General features: G+C 51.6%; 5 protein-coding genes across 9 annotated transcripts in view; 3 read left to right on the top strand and 2 right to left on the bottom strand.

The window, feature by feature from the left end:
- LOC102934530 (zinc finger protein OZF) overlaps positions 1–17,490 on the bottom strand; it is a 1,287,564-nt gene that overhangs the window by 949,174 nt on the left and 320,900 nt on the right.
- LOC102930400 (zinc finger protein 501) overlaps positions 1–17,490 on the top strand; it is a 1,110,025-nt gene that overhangs the window by 799,518 nt on the left and 293,017 nt on the right. The window lies entirely within an intron of this gene.
- Positions 1–17,490, top strand: part of LOC102937091 (zinc finger protein 135) — a 426,373-nt gene that overhangs the window by 181,751 nt on the left and 227,132 nt on the right. The window lies entirely within an intron of this gene.
- On the top strand, positions 788–13,993 carry LOC102930386 (butyrophilin subfamily 1 member A1). Of its 2 annotated transcripts, none has more exons than XM_043537543.1 (4): positions 788–1,286; positions 8,913–9,028; positions 11,174–11,233; positions 12,068–13,993. In XM_043537543.1, the coding sequence occupies exons 2-4, from the start codon at positions 9,004–9,006 to the stop codon at positions 12,727–12,729; spliced, it is 747 nt and encodes a 248-aa protein (XP_043393478.1). In that variant the 5' UTR covers positions 788–1,286; positions 8,913–9,003; the 3' UTR covers positions 12,730–13,993. The 2 variants fall into 2 exon arrangements, with proteins under 2 accessions (XP_043393478.1, XP_037743480.1); XM_037887552.2 differs by lacking the exon at positions 788–1,286 and adding an exon at positions 4,461–4,634.
- Positions 13,474–17,490, bottom strand: part of LOC102931047 (zinc finger protein 154) — a 29,328-nt gene continuing 25,311 nt past the window's right edge. Inside the window, exons 6-7 of one of the 3 annotated variants that reach the window (XM_037887404.2) lie at positions 16,313–16,530; positions 13,474–14,762 (exon numbers count right to left, since the gene is read on the bottom strand). In XM_037887404.2, the coding sequence (XP_037743332.2) occupies positions 16,319–16,530 (212 nt within the window). In that variant the 3' untranslated portion in view covers positions 13,474–14,762; positions 16,313–16,318. Of the gene's footprint in view, positions 16,531–17,490 lie in introns of all 3 variants that reach the window. The other 2 variants (XM_043537478.1, XM_037887407.2) reach the window with 2 other exon arrangements.

Raw genomic sequence — 17,490 nt, forward strand, 5'->3', positions numbered from 1 at the left:
GGGGTTGGTCGCTACCCCCTTCCAAAGCCACAGACCCCATAGGAGCAGACAACCAGTGGCCTTGCTCAGCAACTGGCTGTGCGGCGGTGGGCTCCGTCCCTCAGCCGCAGGGTTTGGGGCGCCATCCCTGGACTCATCACCTCCATCTCCCCTGCCTCCTTACCCACCTCCTCATCCAGGGCCTGACTTGTCCCCCAGCAGGCCAGGGCTGAGCAAGTCTGCTGTGAAACGTGATATTAACAAATACGTTCACAGGAGCAGACTTACTAACGAGCAATCAAAATAAAATAAAATAAAAATCAAACCATCTTAGTTTTGTTTCTATTCTGTTTCGGTCCAGTAAAGAATAGAGACCCCTGTACATTATTGTTATTATGGAGTCTGCAAAAAAAAACCAACCCTACATAAATAAATTACAGTGACATGGACATGTATATATGTGCATATCTATTTGTTTTTCCTAAAGTTAATGATGTATTTTAGGACAAACTCTCAGCCCAGCCACCAGCAAGAGTGGCCGCCAAAAATTACGCTGTGAGACCCCCATGACCTTGCCCCGCAGAGAGTAGCCCCTGTGAGGGCTTGGGCTGGCCAGAGCTCCTAGCCATGGGGCAGACCCAGGCGGCAGAGACAAAGAAGCATTACAGAGGGCTGAAGGAAGAGAGAAATCCCAGCTGGCCTTGGCCTGCCGTCGCCCGAGGGGAGTTGCCCTCCGGTTCCCACAGCCAGAGACTCCGAATCACACGCCAGCGCCTTTAAGGCAAGACGAATCCTCAATTCCGGGAGACTCCCGGCCAGTCCTGGAGGGCTGGCAACAGGCAGCGTGGGGTGGGGGGGGCTGCTGGGATGGACCCCAGCCAGGACCCCCAAAGCGCCTCACCCCATTTGTGGGAATTTTGACCCCCCCACTGCTCCTCCCCCCTCTTGGGGTGGGGCCCCCCCAGCGCCTCCCCCTTTCTGACCCCCGCACCCTTTGCCCCGCTCCGCCCCGTGTTTTACCCCCCCCCCCCCCGCTCGGGACACGCTTTGGCCCCCGCACAAACTCTCCGCCCCCGGGAAGCGCAGGGCGCGGCTGCGGGGGGGTCAGCAGCTGGGGACCGAGCCTGCTCCCTGGCGCAGATCGGGAGCAGAGAAATTGTTTTCTCCACGGTCATCGCCCCTGCGAGCAGCCAGCCCAGCCCCAGCCCCAGCCCCAGCCCCACAGCTCCCGGCGGGGAGGGGAGCCGCGGACCGCCCTGCAGCCCCCCGGCCCTGGGGCGGGGAGGGGGAGAACCCCAGGAGCAGAGGTGAGGCGGGGAGGTGCCTGTGGGGAGGGTCAGATTGGGGGGGGGGGTTTGGCGTGGGCGATGGGGAGGAGCAGATGTGGGGGGGGGGCAAGGGCAGGACTTGGGTCTCCATCAGATCTGGAGGCAGAACTGATGCGGTGGGGGGCGAGGATTGATTTGAGGGTTGGGGCCAGATAAGTGGCTGGGCAGGGGGGCCCGGCAGATGTGGGGTGGGGGGTGGGAGCTTGTGCAGAGAGACAAAAATCACTTTACTGGCTACGTGTGGGTGAGGGGCTCTGCTAGTTCTCACCCACCCCCTGGGGGTGCGGGGGCAGGGGGGGGGGTTCAGGTATCAAAAGACACCAAACCCACAAGAGAATCTTTAAAGAATGTTTTTGTGGTTAATGTCCCTGCTTTGGGGGATCGTTTCCCTGAATTTTGGCAGCTGACTCAGGAGTTTTGACCCCTCCAGATGGCTACATTTTCCCTAAAGACTCTGGGGCTGTGACTCTCCCAGGCCCCCCCTGAGCTTGGGAAAGCCAGATTTACCCTGGGCAGGGAACCCGGGGAGAAGTCTCCAGGGTGAAGTCCTTGCACCCTGGGTCTGGTGTATTTCACAGACCCTGTCCCTCTAGGCAGTGGGCGCAATTTCTGCCTAGCCCGAACTACCCAGTGCTGGGGGGGGGTCGGATACACACGTCTCCTGCCCTCAGTGCAGACAGGCTTCGCTACAGAGAAACCTCAGGCCGGCCAGAGAGCTGGGAACTTCCCGGGGAGCGCCAGCTCCAGTGGAAGTCAAATTGAGAAGCCCCTTCTGTTTACAGGACGACATTTCTTCGTGCTTGAACGTCTGCACCGAGCCTGGGATTGCCCTGAAATCCGCTGTGCCTCCTTTGACAAAGGGGTTCTTAAAATATGGCCCCTCCCCCTGAAAAGTTTTTCTTAAAGTTGAGGGCTTTTCTGACAAATTTTTGCACACGCTTGGGGAATCAAGTCCTGGCTCTGATTGGCCCCCAAAGGATCTCGCTGGCATTCGTCCCCCCTCGTGCTGACTCTGTGCCCGTGGGAGCGGGAGCTAGCCTCTGGCGGCCAGGGGGTGCAGCTGGCACACAGGGGCTGCTCCGAGCCCTGCTGCTCAATGCTGGGGCACTGCCCAGGCCAGAGCGGGTCGCTGCTGCTGAGGGCATTAGGGTCCTGGAGCAGAGGTTGGATGCTTTAAAAAGGGAGGGGGCCCTGGCTTCCAGCCCCCGCTCGTTCCAGCACCTCTGCTCAGGCCAAACGGGCTGCTGTTGTAGAAGTCTCATAGACGATCAGGGTTGGAAGGGACCTCAGGAGGTGTCTAGTCCCACCCCCTGCTCAAAGCAGGACCAATCCCCGACTAAATCATCCCAGCCAGGGCTTTGTCAAGCCTGACCTTAAAAACCTCTAAGGAAGGAGATTCCACCACCTCCCTAGGGAACCCATTCCAGTGTTTCACCACCCTCCTAGGGAAATAGTTTTTCCTAATATCCAACCTAAACCTCCCCCACTGCAACTTGAGACCATTACTCCTTGTTCTGTCATCAGCTACCACTGAGAACAGTCTAGAGCCATCCTCTTTGGAACCCCCTTTCAGGTAGTTGAAAGCAGCTTTCAAATCCCCCCTCATTCTTCTCTTCTGCAGACTAAACAATCCCAGTTCCCTCAGCCTCTCCTCATAAGTCATGTGTTCCAGTCCCCTAATCATTTTTGTTGCTCTCCGCTGGACTCTTTCCAATTTTCCCACATCCTTCTTGTAGTGTGGGGCCCAAAACTGGACACAGTACTCCAGATGAGGCCTCACCAGTGTCGAATAGAGGGGAACGATCACGTCCCTCGATCTGCTGGCAATGCCTCTACTTATACACCCCAAAATGCTGTTGGCCTTCTTGGCAACAAGGGCACGCTGTTGACTCATATCCAGCTTCTCGTCCACTGTCACCCCTAGGTCCTTTTCCGCAGAACTGCTGCTGAGCCATTCGGTCCCTAGTCTGTAGCGGTGCGTGGGATTCTTCCGTCCTAAGTGCAGGACTCTGCACTTGTCCTTGTTGAACCTCATCCGATTTCTTTTGGCCCAATCCTCTAATTTATCTAGGGCCCTCTGTATCCTATCCCTACCCTACCTCTCCACCCAGTTTAGTGTCATCTGCAAAAGTAGTCAAAAGGCTGAGTTTGCAGGCAACACAGGGATCAGGTGGGGAGAGGGTGTGTGGGAAACACCAGGAGTCTCTGAAACCGTTCTGTGAAGACAATTTTCTGCCCCTCCTTTTATAGGAAAAGAGCTGATCGGGAACATGAAGGCAGCCTGGGGTTCCTTCCTGTGTAGGAGGGAGAACATCAAAGTTCTGTCTGTCTGGTTTGCAGTCTGTCTCGGGCTCACAGAGCTCACACGGTGGTTCCCATAGAGAAGGCTGCCCGGGAGTGTGCAAAGTAGGGAATTGCTGTCAAGTTCAACGAGTTGTAAGTCTAGATTTTAAATACAGTGTAATTTCACCTGGCACAGCAGTAACTGCATCATTCAGCTCAGTAAAGCCTGTGTTGTAGGGGAGAGGTGATAAAACGTAAATGATCTGGCAGTGTGGCGTGCAAGACAAAAAATGAAATCTTTCCAGATACCTGAGGTGGGAAACTTATCTGAGGAGCTGAATCCTTTTCAAAACCAGCTCCCGCTGGTGAAATATGGGAACTGGTTACAGAACAGAAGCTGTTAAAGGATCAGTGAGGTTTAAGTCACGAGAGCTGCAGGCCGGAAGATGTGGGAGCGTTGCCTTCAGACTGGAGAAGGGGGAGTTACAACGCTGTTATTTACACAGTACATGAAAAGGCCGCTTTTACAGATCCAGACTAACCCGGCGACCCCTCTGATGCTTTCTAGCCCTTGTGGCTTTCACTGTGGTTGTGTCATTTCTTGCATCGTTGGATCATTTGATTCTGTTTTTCCCCCCTCTGGCATCTCTGTCAGTGTAATGCGGCGTCCTGCGGCTCTGGATCTCCCTTCCCAGAGGCCACTGATAACACAACATCCTAACCATGTCCGACATGGAAACATCCCTTGTCAGAGATATTGGGGGTAAAGGACAAAGGTGGGACAGGATCCTCTCCCAAGTAACCACAGGGTAGAGTTGAGTGTCAGAAATCTCAGGGTTTGCAAGAAGTTCTCTCTCCTACACAGGCTGTAACTCCCTGAAGAAACCCCAGGCTGCCTTCATGTTCCCGACCAGCTCTTCTCCTATAAAAGGAGGGGCAGAAAATTGTCTGAATTTCAGTTCCTGGAGGAATAAGAGTGACTCCTGCTGGAAAAGCTGGACAAGGAGATTGGGGATATTTTTGTTCCGTATCTTCACAAACTCAGTGAGTTGATCAGTGAGATAGAAGGGAAGTATCTGGGGGGAGCCGGGGCCGTTACAGTGGGGACATAGGAGAGATGAGAGAAAACATGGGGGGAAATCAAATCGGTATCTTAGATGTCTGTACACGAATGCAGGAAGTATGGGGAATAAGCAGAACTAGAAATGCTAGTAAATAAACACAACTATGACATAGTGGGCATCACAGAGACCTGGTGGGATGATACACGTGACTGGAATATTGGTATAGAAAGGTACAGCTTGCTCAGGAAGGACAGGCAGGGAAAAAAGGGAGGAGGTTTTGCCTTATATATCGAAGACGTATACACTTGGACTGAGGTTGAGATGGAACTAGGAGATAGACTTGTGAAAGTTTCTGGCTAAAGATAAAAGGGGTAAAAAACAAGGGTGATGTCATGGTAGGGATCTACTACAGACCACCTAAGCAGGAAGAGGAGGTGGACGAGGCTCTTTTTAAATAACTAACAAAATCATCCAAAGCACAGGACTTGGTGGTGATGGGGGACTTCAACTACCCAGATGTCTGCTGGGAAAATAACACAGGACGGCACAGATTATCCAATAAATTCTTGGAAGGTATTGGCAAAAAAAAATTATTTCAGAACGTGGAGAAAGCTACTAGGGGAGAGGCTGTTCTAGATGTAATTTTGACAAATAGGGAGGAACTGGTTGAGAATTTGAAAGTGGAAGGCAGCTTGGGTGGAAGTGATCATGAAATGGTCGAGTTCATGATTCTAAAGAATGGTAGGAGGGGGAAAAAGAACAATAAAGACAACGAGGAGTCCTTGTGGCACCTCAGAGTGAAAATACAGGAGCAGGCATAAATACATGAAAGGATGGGGGGTTGCTTTACCAAGTGTGAGGTCAGTCTCACAAGTTAAATCAATTAACAGCAGGATACCAAGGGAGGAAAAATAACTTTTGAAGTGGTAAGAGAGTGGCCCATTACAGACAGTTGACAAGAAGGTGTGAGTAATAGTAGGGAGAAATCAGTATTGGGGAAATTAAGTTTAGGTTTTGTAATGACCCAACCATTGAGTTTACTAATACTAATTTACTCTTAAAAAGAGTCCTACAAAAAGTGCAAACTAGGTCAAATTACAAAAGATGAAAATAAACAACTAACACAAGTATGTAGGGACAAAATTAGAAAGGCCAAGGCACAAAACAAGATTAAACTAGCTAGAGACATAAAGGGTAACAAGAAAACATTCTGCAAATACATTAGAAGCAAGAGGAAGACCAAGGACTGGGTAGGCCCGTTATTCAATGAGGTGGGAGGGAAACAATAACAGAAAATGTGGAAATGGCAGAAGTGCTAAATGACTTTTTTGTTTCAGTTTTTACCAAAAAGATTGTAGCAATTGGATGTCTAACATAGTGAATGCCAGTGAAAATGAGGTAGGATTAGAGGCTAAAATAGGGAAAGAACAAATTAAAAATTACTTAGACAAGTTTGATGTCTTCAAGTCAGCAGGGCCCGATGAAATACATCCAACAATACTCAATGAGCTGACTAAGGAGGTATCTAAGCCAAAGTCTTGGAAAAGTCAAAGACGGGAGAGATTCCAGAGGATATTCCCCAAGTGGCGAAGTACAAGTATCCATAAGGGGGAAAACACATCTTCTCTCTTCCTGGGCTTCTTAACGCAGGCCTCTCAGTGATCGTTGCTCACGTTCTCTACTACATGTGACAGGGAGGGTGTCCCCGTCCAATGCGGGGTGAGTTCACCCTGTCCCTCAAGTGGTCCTTTCCCTTGAGGTGGTGAGGCCTAAGGACTAAAATCAACAGGGTAACCCTGGTATGCAGGGGAGTGAGGCCTAGAAGCCAGAGTCAACGGGATTGACCCTGATTCACGGGGCAGCCCGGCCAGAGTCAATGAAGTTGCCCTCAGTCGCAGGGCAGTAAGGCCTACTGGCGAGAGTCGATGGGTCCCCACTTGTGGGAAGGGTGGCGGATAGGCTAGGGGGGCCTGGCCCAGTGCCCTAACAGTGACGACGTGTCCCGCCACTGAGTCAGCGAGGCTCCCACCGAAACACTTCCTACTGGACTCTAGCTAGTCCCCCACCAGGGCCACTTCCTACCTTATCTTTTGGAGCTGTAGTTGAAGTGTTGTCAGGGTCTCCGCGCTTTTCGGTGCATGTGTTTCCTGGTGACTTTGATCCCTCTTGGACATCCACAGGCACTTGGGCATCAGTCTGGGTCTCCGACTTTCACGGTCAGGAGTTTCAGCTGCTCTTGGGCTGGAGCCAGCAATGAGCATCCTTCCTCCTTGGTGGCCAGCCCAGACTGAGTTGGGCTGCTTCCTTTTATACTAGTGCTACATCTGGAGTATGCCCAGTCCACAGTGAGGGGTTAACCCTTCCCCGACGAGTGCAGGGTGAGTTCACCCTGTCATACCAACCTAATAGCTTTCTTTGACAGGGTAACAAGCCTTGTGTATAGGGGGAAAGCAGTAGATGTGGTATATCTTGACTCTAGTAAGGCTTTTGATCCTGTCTCGCGTGACCTTCTCATAAACAAAGTAGTGAAACTCAACCTGGCTGGCACTACTATAAGGTGGGTGCATAACTGGTTGGAAAACCATTCCTAGAGAGTCGTTATCAGTGGTTCACAGTCAGGCTGGAAGGGCATAACGAGTGGGGTCCCTCAGGGATCAGTTCTGGGTCCGGTTCTTTTCAATATCTTCATCAATTATTTAGATAATCACATAGAGAGTACACTTATAAAGTTTGCGGATGATACCAAGCTGGGAGGGGTTGCAAGTGCTTTGGAGGAGAGGATTAAAACACAAAATGATCTGGACAAACTGTAGAAATGGTCTGAAGTAAACAGGATGAAATTCAATAAGGACAAATGCAAGTACTCCATTTAGGAAGGAACAATCAGTTGCACACATACAAAATGGGAAATGACTGCCTAGGAAGGAGTACTGCGGAAAGGAATCTGGGGGTCATAGTGGATCACAAGCTAAATATGAGTCAACACTGTAACAGTGTTGCAATATTGCAAAAAAAGCAAATACCATTCTGGGATGTATTAGCAGGAGTGTTGCAAGCAAGACATGAGGAGTAATTCTTCCGCTTTACTCTGCGCTGATTAGGCCTCAACTGGAGTATTGTGTCCAGTTCTGGGCACCACATTTCAGGAAAGATGTGGACAAATTGGAGAAAGTCCAGATAAGAGCAACAAAAATTGTTAAAGGTCTAGAAAACATGACCTATGAGGGAAGAATGAAAAAACTGGGTTTGTTTAGTCTGGAGAAGAGAAGACTGACAGGGGACATAACAGATTTCAAGCACATAAAAGGTTGTTACAAGGAGGAGGGTGGTAAATTATTCTCCTTAACCTCTGAGAATAGGACAAGAAGCAATGGGCTTAACATTGCAGCAAGGGCGGTTTAAGTTGGACATTAGGAAAAACTTCTTAACTGTCAGGGTGGTTAAGGACTGGAATAAATCGCCTAGGGAGGTGATGGAATCTCCATCATTGGAGATTTTTAAGAGCAGGTTAGAAAACACCTGTTGGGGATGGTCTAGATAATACTTAGCCCTACCATGAGTACAGGGGACTGGCCTAGATGACCTCTCGAGGTCCCTTCCAGCCCTATGATTCTATATTTGCAATATCTCTTCCCTGGAATATGAAATGTGTGTCAGGTAGGGCTGAAATTCTCTCTCTCTCCTCTAGGATGTTAGATGCACCCCGAGCAGATACCTGGCTCTCCCTCACACCCCCTCACATTTCACAATGCTGGGGAAGAGCTTGGAGAGGATGTTAGCACCACATCTCTCCGGGGCTCTACAGCCAAATATGTGGGGAAGGTCACATTTTTGATACAAATCCTGAAGTTCTCACCTTTTATGGACGACTCTGGAATTATCCATTCAGTGGGAAAGATCGACCTAAAGTATTTCCTAGAGATATTACATCCCTGCGGTCTTTAGTGAGCAGATTTTTACAACACTTAACATGGGAACCTCCTGTCCCTGAGAGCCTGGAGGTCAAGGAGTGAATTAGCTATGGAGACTCAATTCCCCTTTTATCCCCAGAGCTGGTCTCTCCAGGCCAGAGTTGAAGAATATGATTGGGATCTCTGGGGCGGAAGGTTGCACTGCCCTGGCCTGTGTTTCACCTGCTCTGAAGCTGGGAGAAGGAGAGGAATTCTAACTCCAGGCCCATTACAGCAGCAACTTGCTAGCAAGAACTTATAATGAGTCACTAAATGAAATATAACTATGTGAAATTGTTTCTGTACAGTTGTGAGAAGGGGAAGTTCCAGCAGGCAGTGGAGATTTCTCCTGAACTGGAAGTGAGACTCGGTGATTTCTCCCTGAAAACTGATGCTCTAATGGAGACTCTGAGGAAATTCGAAGGTATCTAGGAGGGAAAACTGGGATAAACCTGTGAGACTGTGGGAGGAGAATGGCTCTGGCCACTTGGTTCATAATTAGATGATGCATCTATTTAATTGTTGGGTGAGAATGCCACACATTGGGGACCAAAACACTCAGCTTTATGAATTCAAACCTTTATATGTCCCAAAAGCATGCCTTGCAATTACAATTACTATTAAAATAAGGAATGACAAAGAAGTACTGGCCAGTTACCATCTCCTGGGGCATAGGCGGATTTCTCCTATGATGCTCTGACTACCCCTTACAATGTCCAACATATTATACACATGCAAATTATATATGTATTAGTTCTTTTCCAATCACCTTTGAGTGCTCTGAATATTAAATATATATTATGTAACTCATACAATACACATGCATGAACTTTTTAAGGCCAAGGCTTTTGCTTTCCAACATATTTTCATGTTGTTGTTCTCTTTTCTGATTGGTTGATTATCACTGATTATGCATAGGCCAATTTGACCCTTTTCTGTACAGGGGGGTTGTTTTGACTTTGCTAACTGCTCCTGGGCAGTACATTTTGGGGGTCTGTTGTCTTTCAGCACATTGTGTGGTCAAAACATCTCTTTGGGCCACATAGCAATTTATGAACACATCACTTAATAACAAGGTAATTTAAAGCAACAGTTCCTTATGTCAAGCAAACTCCTAAGTAGGCCAAAGCGAAGCAAGTCAGCATAATCACACAGTCTGTCTGTCCAAACTGGAGCAGAAGAAATGACCCTTGTACCGCTTCCCAATACTTAATGTAATAAATAGTGGAAAGCAGAGAACGAGGTAGCTGGGGCCCAGGCACCAAGATGTCTCGCATCAATTCATGACTTACCAAAGATCACAACATTCAGGCCCAAATTTCACAAAATGGCCTAGTTTTGGCCACCGGAGTTTCTTTCCCAACTTGAGAACTCCAGGGCCCATGCTCCAGAGCTGTGTAGCGTCCACAGCTGCAGGTGAAGTCAGTGGGAGCTGCAGGTGCCCATCCCCTCTGAGAACCAGACCGCAGGGTCCTCAAGGTTGGCACCCAAAATTAAAGGCCACGCGTTCCATCTGGATCCAGTCCATCGCTATGATCCAGTCCCTGCGTTGCAGGTGGGGTGGAAGAGGGAGGGATAGATAGGATGATGGATAGAGGGAGGTGGGCAGCGTCAAGCTGGGCCTCTGGTACGCCGCACGCTGGCCCAGGCAGACAGGGGTCACTGTAATAGGGATGTAACTTTGGCTGGCTTCTGCACGTCCTTAGCCCGTGCCAATCTCTGCACCGGGCCGTGCAGCCACTGAAGAGCGGAGGCACGAATGGGATCCCCTCTCTCCTGTAGCTGGTACAAGCCCAGTGAGCCAGCCTGCCCCCTGCCTCAGTTTCCCCATGGATAAAATGATTCTATTATTGTTCATATTTCTGCCTGTGATGGATGAGGGCCCCATCGTGCCGCTCTCTGTAGAGACGCTGAGTAAACAGAGCCAACAGCTCACAATCAGAGCCAGGATTTCGCAAGCTCTGAACAGCCCGTTAGTGTCAAAGGGCCCTAAGTGGGTAAAGTTCCTGTTATGACAAAAAATCTTTGCATGATCTGGGTCTAGCTTATGACAAAAGGCAGCAAGTGAAAGAAACAAACCAGCTGGAGTCTGAAGGGGCGGGGGCGGAGGAGGGAAAAGTAACTCTGTCTCTCTCTCTCGCAGATTGTATATCCTGCGATGGTCGTGAGGCTTCATGGCTCTTGCTTGCATGGGAGATGCCTGAATGGTCCCTCAATGGCTATTAGCCAGGACGGGAAGGGATGGTGTCCCTGGCCTCTATTTGCCGGAAGCTGGGAATCGGCAACAGGGGATGGATCACTTGGTGATTCCCTGTTCTGTTCATTCCCTCTGGGGCACCTGGCATTGGCCACTGTCAGAAGACAGGACACTGGGCTTTGGTCTGACCCAGTATGGCCATCCTTATGAGAGGGAAGAGAAGGCTTCAGATTAATTTATATTAAATACCTGAGTGCGTCTCTGTGTCTGTATCTCTGTCATGATTAACGCACAGTTCTGTGAGTTCAGAGTGGGGATGCTGTTATAAATAGGACAGCCTGAAATCCCCCCTTTTCTCCTTTCCCCCTCCAGACATTCTGCCGCCTAAACTGGAGACAAAAAGAGGGGAACCCCTAGGAGCACACAGACAAGGTGAGTTTGCCGGTGGAGATTGTCTTTCAGCCGTGAGAAAACTCCAGCGAAAACGTCTTCACGAGCGGGTAGCGGAAGTTACCAGCCAAGCCGATGCCGACCGTCACACACAGCCCGGAATAGAAACGCAGTGAGGAGATTCCCCACGCTCAAGTCACAGGCGCGGGCAATCCCGACGCCGGCCTGGGTGCTCAGCCATGCCTGTGCTGATGAACAGAAACGCTCTTCCCGGCCCAGCACTCCAGCACCCCCTCTTTTACCCCAGCGGACGGGGTCTCCCCCATGGCTCTTCTCCAACATCCGGCCTTTCCTCCAGGCAGGGCTCCGCCTCAGGGCCCCGGACAGAGGCAGCTGCCCGGATCCAGGACTGTCCCAGACAGAGCAGGGCTGCTGGGGACTGTGAGAAATGGTCCCAACCTCCTTCCGCCCCCACCCCGCCCCCACCCCTGGGCTGCGCTCTGCCCAGGGGTGCCAGAACAGGGGGGCGTCCAAGGGGCCATGACCCTCCCGCCTTTGCAAGCGGGAACCTGGTCCGGGGAAGAGCTCCAGGCAGGTGGGCTCTCCACCTGCCTGGAGTGGGGGGGCCTGAGAGCAGCCCCCCCCCCAGTCCCCCTCCCAGGGCAGGTGGAGACCCACGGCTCCCCACAGCTGCCCGGGTGGCTCTTATCATGGTGGCTCCCTGGATCCAACTTCTGGCTTGGCCGGGGTGGGGCAGGGCCTTAGGAGGAAGACGAGGAGTGGGGGCGGGGCCTCTTCCTCCCCCCCACATTTTTAGGAAGAACCCGTTGCCTCCGGCTCTGCCCCTAACGCTCTGGTTCTCTCTCCCCCCCGCAGTGAATGTGACCCTGGATCCAGACACGGCTCATCCCGAACTCGTCCTCTCCACGGACGGGAGAAGCGTGAGATGGGGGCGCACACGGCAGGCCCTGCCCGACAGCCCGGAGAGATTTGACTCTGAGCTCTGTGTCCTGGGCCGCGAGGGCTTCACCTCGGGGCGACATTGCTGGGAGGTGGAGGTGAGGGTGCAGGAGGGGGGACACTGGGCGGTGGGGGTGGCCAGAGAGTCTGTGAGGAGGAAGGGATGGCTCAACCTCGACCCCGAGGAGGGGATCTGGGCGGTGGAGCGGGGCTGGTGGGGTCAGTTCCGGGCTCTCACCTCCCCGGCCACCCGCCTGCCCCTGGGCTGCGTCCCCAGCAGGATCCGGGTTTGTCTGGACTGCGAACGGGGCCAGCTGACGTTTTTCGATGCTGTTAGCGAGGCCCCGATCTTCACTTTCCCGCCGGGCTCCGTGCTGGGGGAGCGAATCCGCCCCTGGCTCTGGGTGTGGAGAGCCTGGCTCCGGCTGTGCCCCGTGGGGGACCCAAAAGCCAGCCTGCCCAGCCTCCGGTGCCCTAGTCTCTATGCCTGCGGAGGCCTGCTCTCTCCCTGTGGTCTCTGCGACCCTGCGGGCTCCCTGGAGTCGCTGGACTTTGAAACCAGGGAAAGCAGGGAGTGACGCAGGTAGACCAGCCACTCGCATTGCCCCACGGTTTTCTGTCGCCTCTTTTCTCACTGTTCTCTGTGGTCCAGGATGACTCTGACCCTGGGCTTCTCTCGCTAGCTATCATCCCAGTCTCTGGGACCCTGGAGGGCTCCCATCTACCCAGCCCCCCCTGGCACTTCATCCCTATGACCCCTGAAAGCTCCTGCCCCCTCCCTCCCTGCAGCACCAGGGATTGGAGGAGCGGGGAGAACCCCCGGAGCTGCCCTGAGAGACAGACACATCGGTGCTGGAACGAGGGGGACTGGGGGTGCGGCAGCATCCCCTGGCTTGAATGGTTTCCATCATATACAGCGTTGACTGTTCTGTTCAATGGCTTTTTCCGCCCCTCCCTCCCCCATACAAAGTGTTCCCGCACCCCTGGGAAGATGTGGGGGCTGGCCAGGGACACAGGATTAATTAATTAGTATTTGGAGGGTTGGCGGGGGGGGGAAGCTGGAAGCTCTGCAGTAGCTGGGACTGTCTTGTGCAAATCTGTGTCATTAGATCTCACGGAGGGGGTCTCCCAGCCAGAACCTCTCCTGCAGGGGCCAAAGTCACCTTCCCCTGTCACTCCGGGACAGCTGGCCACACTGTGAAATTGTCACACACACACACACACACACACACGTGGGATGGGCAGCGGTGCAGAGAGACCAAAAACCATCATATAATCTTTTAGAAAAAAATCATCATTTTGGGTCAGTCTCTTTTTTTTTAAAACTCCTGAGGTTGGCAGGGACAGGGCGGGTTTAACCAGAGGGACTAGGAGAAGCGAGACGAAAATGTGAATTAAAATAAAACAAGAAGAAAGGGAGAGCCTTGGAGAGATGGTGGCAAATTAGAAATGAAAAGCGTGAAAGGAAAATATGTCTGGCAGGGGAACCAGCCTGGGAGCAGAAAGAGGGGAGGAGATAAAATCGGGAAAGAATGGAGAAGCCAATGATCTGTGTCAGGGAGGAGAGAGGCCAGTGGGAGAGACCCAGAAAAATAAACAGGGATGGGAAGTGAGGGCTAGGAAAACACCGAGAAGAAAAGAGAACATGAGAGAGGGAGAGATTTATGAAATGTTCCTGAAAGTGAGACTGTCACGCAGTAATTCCCTCTGTTATTCCTGCATATCTTTGCTACTGTGATGCCATTAAGAGGACTGTTCTCAGTGGCTGGGGATCTCCTTTCCCCTACGCTTTTTACTCTCCAGCTTTCCAGTTACTTATTGTCAATAAAACATTACAAACAATTCTCCTCGTCTCTTCCCATTTCATGTCCCAGCTGCGCTTGCTGGGGGCAGAGGCCTGGGCTTGGCTGCCTGACTTGCAACCTCAGAGTTGAAGCAGCGTAGACATAATTGTTCTTTTAACCAGGATTTTTATTCCCTCCCCCCCCCCCGCCCCCCCCAGAGTTCAAGCCGATGGGGTGAGTTCTCCTCTTCCTGGCTGTGGGGGGAGAATCAACAAGTCTTTTGTCCACTGAGGCTTGTCTGGTGTCTATGGGCTGCCTTTTGATGGAGAGGAGATGACACCTCTGGTGATACACCAGTATGTCACACTTAATGATGCCTCCCTCCTGATGGGTTTACAGTTGCAAAACAAATATTTGTACAGGTTTCAGAGTAGCAGCCGTGTTAGTCTGTATCAGCAAAAAGAACGAGGAGGACTAGTGGCACCTTAGAGACTAACCAATTTATTTGAGCATAAGCTTTCGTGAGCTACAGCTCACTTCAGGATAGGTTGTTGCAATGGTCCTCGGTGAAGCATGCGTCATGTCTGCTGGGCTACGGTAGCTCCCGAAGGCAGGGTTGGGAGCAGCCGGGGTTGCATTCCAGGGTGATGCCGCTTGCAGAGCACCAAGTGGGGGAGATTTCAGGCAGCCGTCGTTACCAGGGCAAGGCAGAGTACCGTCTCTTGGTGCCTCTCAGGCGGCAGCCTTCTGCTCGCTCCCACAACTTCTGGTCTTGACAACAGGTGAGGCACGTCTCTCACAGCAGGGACTGCCCAGGTGGTGATGAACTAAAATACACATTATTTTTGCAGTTCCCAGCATGCAGTGACTAGGAGTCAGGCCTCAAAAGTCCTGAGGATGCCTTAAAAATCATGAATCATTTAAGAAATGCTACATTTGGGGGGCGGGGGGGGGTAATACTATTTCTTTCCTACTTTTTGAGCTTTTCAGATCATGTTTCCTTCATGACCTAGAAGGCTAAAATCTGATATTTAACACACACAAAAAAGACATGCAAGATTCTAGTATTGTCTAGAATTTCAGATCCTAGGCTGAGATTTCCAGCCTGACAATTATGAAAAAAAATTTTTATCTTTGTTTCTAACCTGAGTACATTTAATCTGGAATCACGGCAAGATAATAAACGTAGAGCCGCACTTTATTCTCCCCTGTTTATGAACTCATCTTCGGTGTCTTGGCCGCTGAGCCTTGCCCTTGGCCAAATGAAAGGAATGCAGGGCCTAGGCTGTTGTGTAGACTGAACTAGCCTGGTCCACGCTACCCTGGGTTCAGGTCTGGCTCCTATTGGGAGGTTCTATGGGGTATAACGGGGTGGACCTAACATAGCTCTCCAAGTCCACTGATTATACTCATCCCCAGGGTATCACTGGTCCAGCACTGGATGTGAAATCTCTGACCCACACCCCTAGCCTACAGAGTTCACAGCTGCTCTGAGGTCTGTATTTCACCAATCAAGGGAGTTACGAAGAGACAACGGAGTTTATAATTCCCATGAAGCCTGAACTGTTTGCTGCATGGCAGGTCCAGCTCCTTTAGCCTGGTGAGCACCAGGGTTATCGTCTGAGCGAGCACTGCACGTTTACAAGCTCCACCGGCCCAGCCAGCCCCTTTGAGGGAGCCCTAATCCCCACCAGCCCATCCAGGAATTTCGTAGTAGTAGTGAAAAGAAAAGGAGGACTTGTGGCACCTTAGAGACTAACCAATTTATTTGAGCATAAGCTTTCGTGAGCTACAGCTCACTTCATCGGATGCATACTGCGGAAGCGAAGAAACAGATTGATGGAGCCAGAAGAGTTCCCAGAAGTCACCCACCACAGTAGTAGTGATCCCTACCAGCCCAGCCCGGCTTGTCATGGGAGCCGTGATACCCCAGCAAGTCATTTCTTTGTGAGCTGGGATTCCCACAAGCAAAGCCAGGCCTTTCGCGGGAGCCGTGATCCCCACCAGACCAGCCAGGTACTTTGTGGGAGCTCTGATTTCCAAGAGCCAAGGAGGTCATCTAGTGCAACCCCCTGCTCAAAGCAGGACCAATCCCCAATTTTTGCCCCAGATCCCTAAATGGCCCCCCCTCCAGGATTGAACTCACAACCTTGGGTTTAGCAGGCCAATGCTCAAACCACTGAGCTATCCCTCCCCCCTGTTATCCCACCACTGAAGCCAGGCTTTGCACGAGCTGGGGATCCGCAACAGCCCTGCCACAGATGTCACAAGAGCCGTGATCCTCACCGCCCCAGCCAGGCATTTCATGGAAGCTACCATCCCCAGCGTCTTCTGCAGCATGGGGTGTGAGTCACTTGCCACGATTATCTGGGCATACCTCTCATCAGCATTTCCCTGCCGCTGCACGGGCATCAGCCCCTGGTGCCCCTGGGTCCCTCCTGTTCTCTGGCTGGGGCACAGAATGGCTCAGGCTCCCGGGGTATCCCTGTGGTTGATGGGTTACCGTGCGGTGCTGGGTGATGTCGGTGGCCTGTGCTACACATGAGGTCAGACCCAGATGATCTGCTGCTCCCTTGTGGCCGGAAACCCCGACGACTGTAAGGGAAGAGGAGGGAGAAGCAAGAGGCTGGCGGCTTGAGAGGTGATGGGGAGGGAAGGGAGACCAGCAGGGTGGTTCGGGGGAGCAGGGGAGGGGAGGGGAAGGAATCAGCTGGGAAGGGGAGAGGAGAGAAGGGATAATGGTGGGTCCCCAAAAAGTCAAACTTCAGGTGGGTTGGCGGGTTGCCCTCGGGAAAAGTTGCTCTGCCCACGAGGCTGACCGTGATACGGTAGGTGCCCTGCCTGCCTTCTCCTCTGGGTGCTGGGGGTCGAGTGAGGCCGGTGCCTCCCTCATTCTCAGCAGAAATGACTTAGGCACCTAGGCCAGCTAGTTCCCAGTCTGTGGATCAGAAGCAGAGATCCACTGCTCTCTGGCAGAGGGTTGGGCTTAGTATTTCCCGGTCGCATGACAGGTTTTGTGGATCCCATTCCAAGGTGCCAATTTCTCCCCAGTCGCGGTACAGGGGCCTCAGGGCCGATCTCTCTGGGGACACAGTTCTCTGTTCGCAACCAGACACAGACCTGAATCAGAATCTCTGTCAGCTACATGAGGCAGAGTTTCTGGTAAAAAAAAATAGCTATTTTTCTCCAGCTATCTCGGGTTTCATTGTATGCTCCTTTGCAGCACCTACAAAGGGTTAGTTCAACAAAAACACTGCTTCTATTTCCTCCATATTTGCATCGTTAGGGACAACATTTCACCAATCAAAATATTAGCTAGGAGATATCTTCAGGCGTAACCTCCAGTGGGGCCTGGCTTATAACTTCAATGGGAACCAAATGCATGAGCATATTACAAAACTCCAAGCCACATCTGGTGGTACTTTCTTCTCAGGTCACCTGAGATAATATAGGCCTAATGAACTGAACAATGCTGTGACCGCATGCAGTTCCTTCAGTAAGCTGTAGAATTTGGAGTGGGTTGTTCAGCATTTCATAGCGGAGAATTAAAAACAC

This window comes from Chelonia mydas, chromosome 28 (genome assembly GCF_015237465.2).
Source record: "Chelonia mydas isolate rCheMyd1 chromosome 28, rCheMyd1.pri.v2, whole genome shotgun sequence".
Classification (NCBI taxonomy): domain Eukaryota; kingdom Metazoa; phylum Chordata; order Testudines; family Cheloniidae; genus Chelonia; species Chelonia mydas.

Coding starts and splice junctions, on each gene's coding strand:
- LOC102930386 (XM_043537543.1), top strand. CDS start 9,004: ATGGAGACTCTGAGGAAATTCGAAG. Junction 9,029..11,173: donor GACTCTGAGGAAATTCGAAG/GTATCTAGGAGG, acceptor TTCCCCCTCCAG/ACATTCTGCCGCCTAAACTG. Junction 11,234..12,067: donor CCTAGGAGCACACAGACAAG/GTGAGTTTGCCG, acceptor TCCCCCCCGCAG/TGAATGTGACCCTGGATCCA.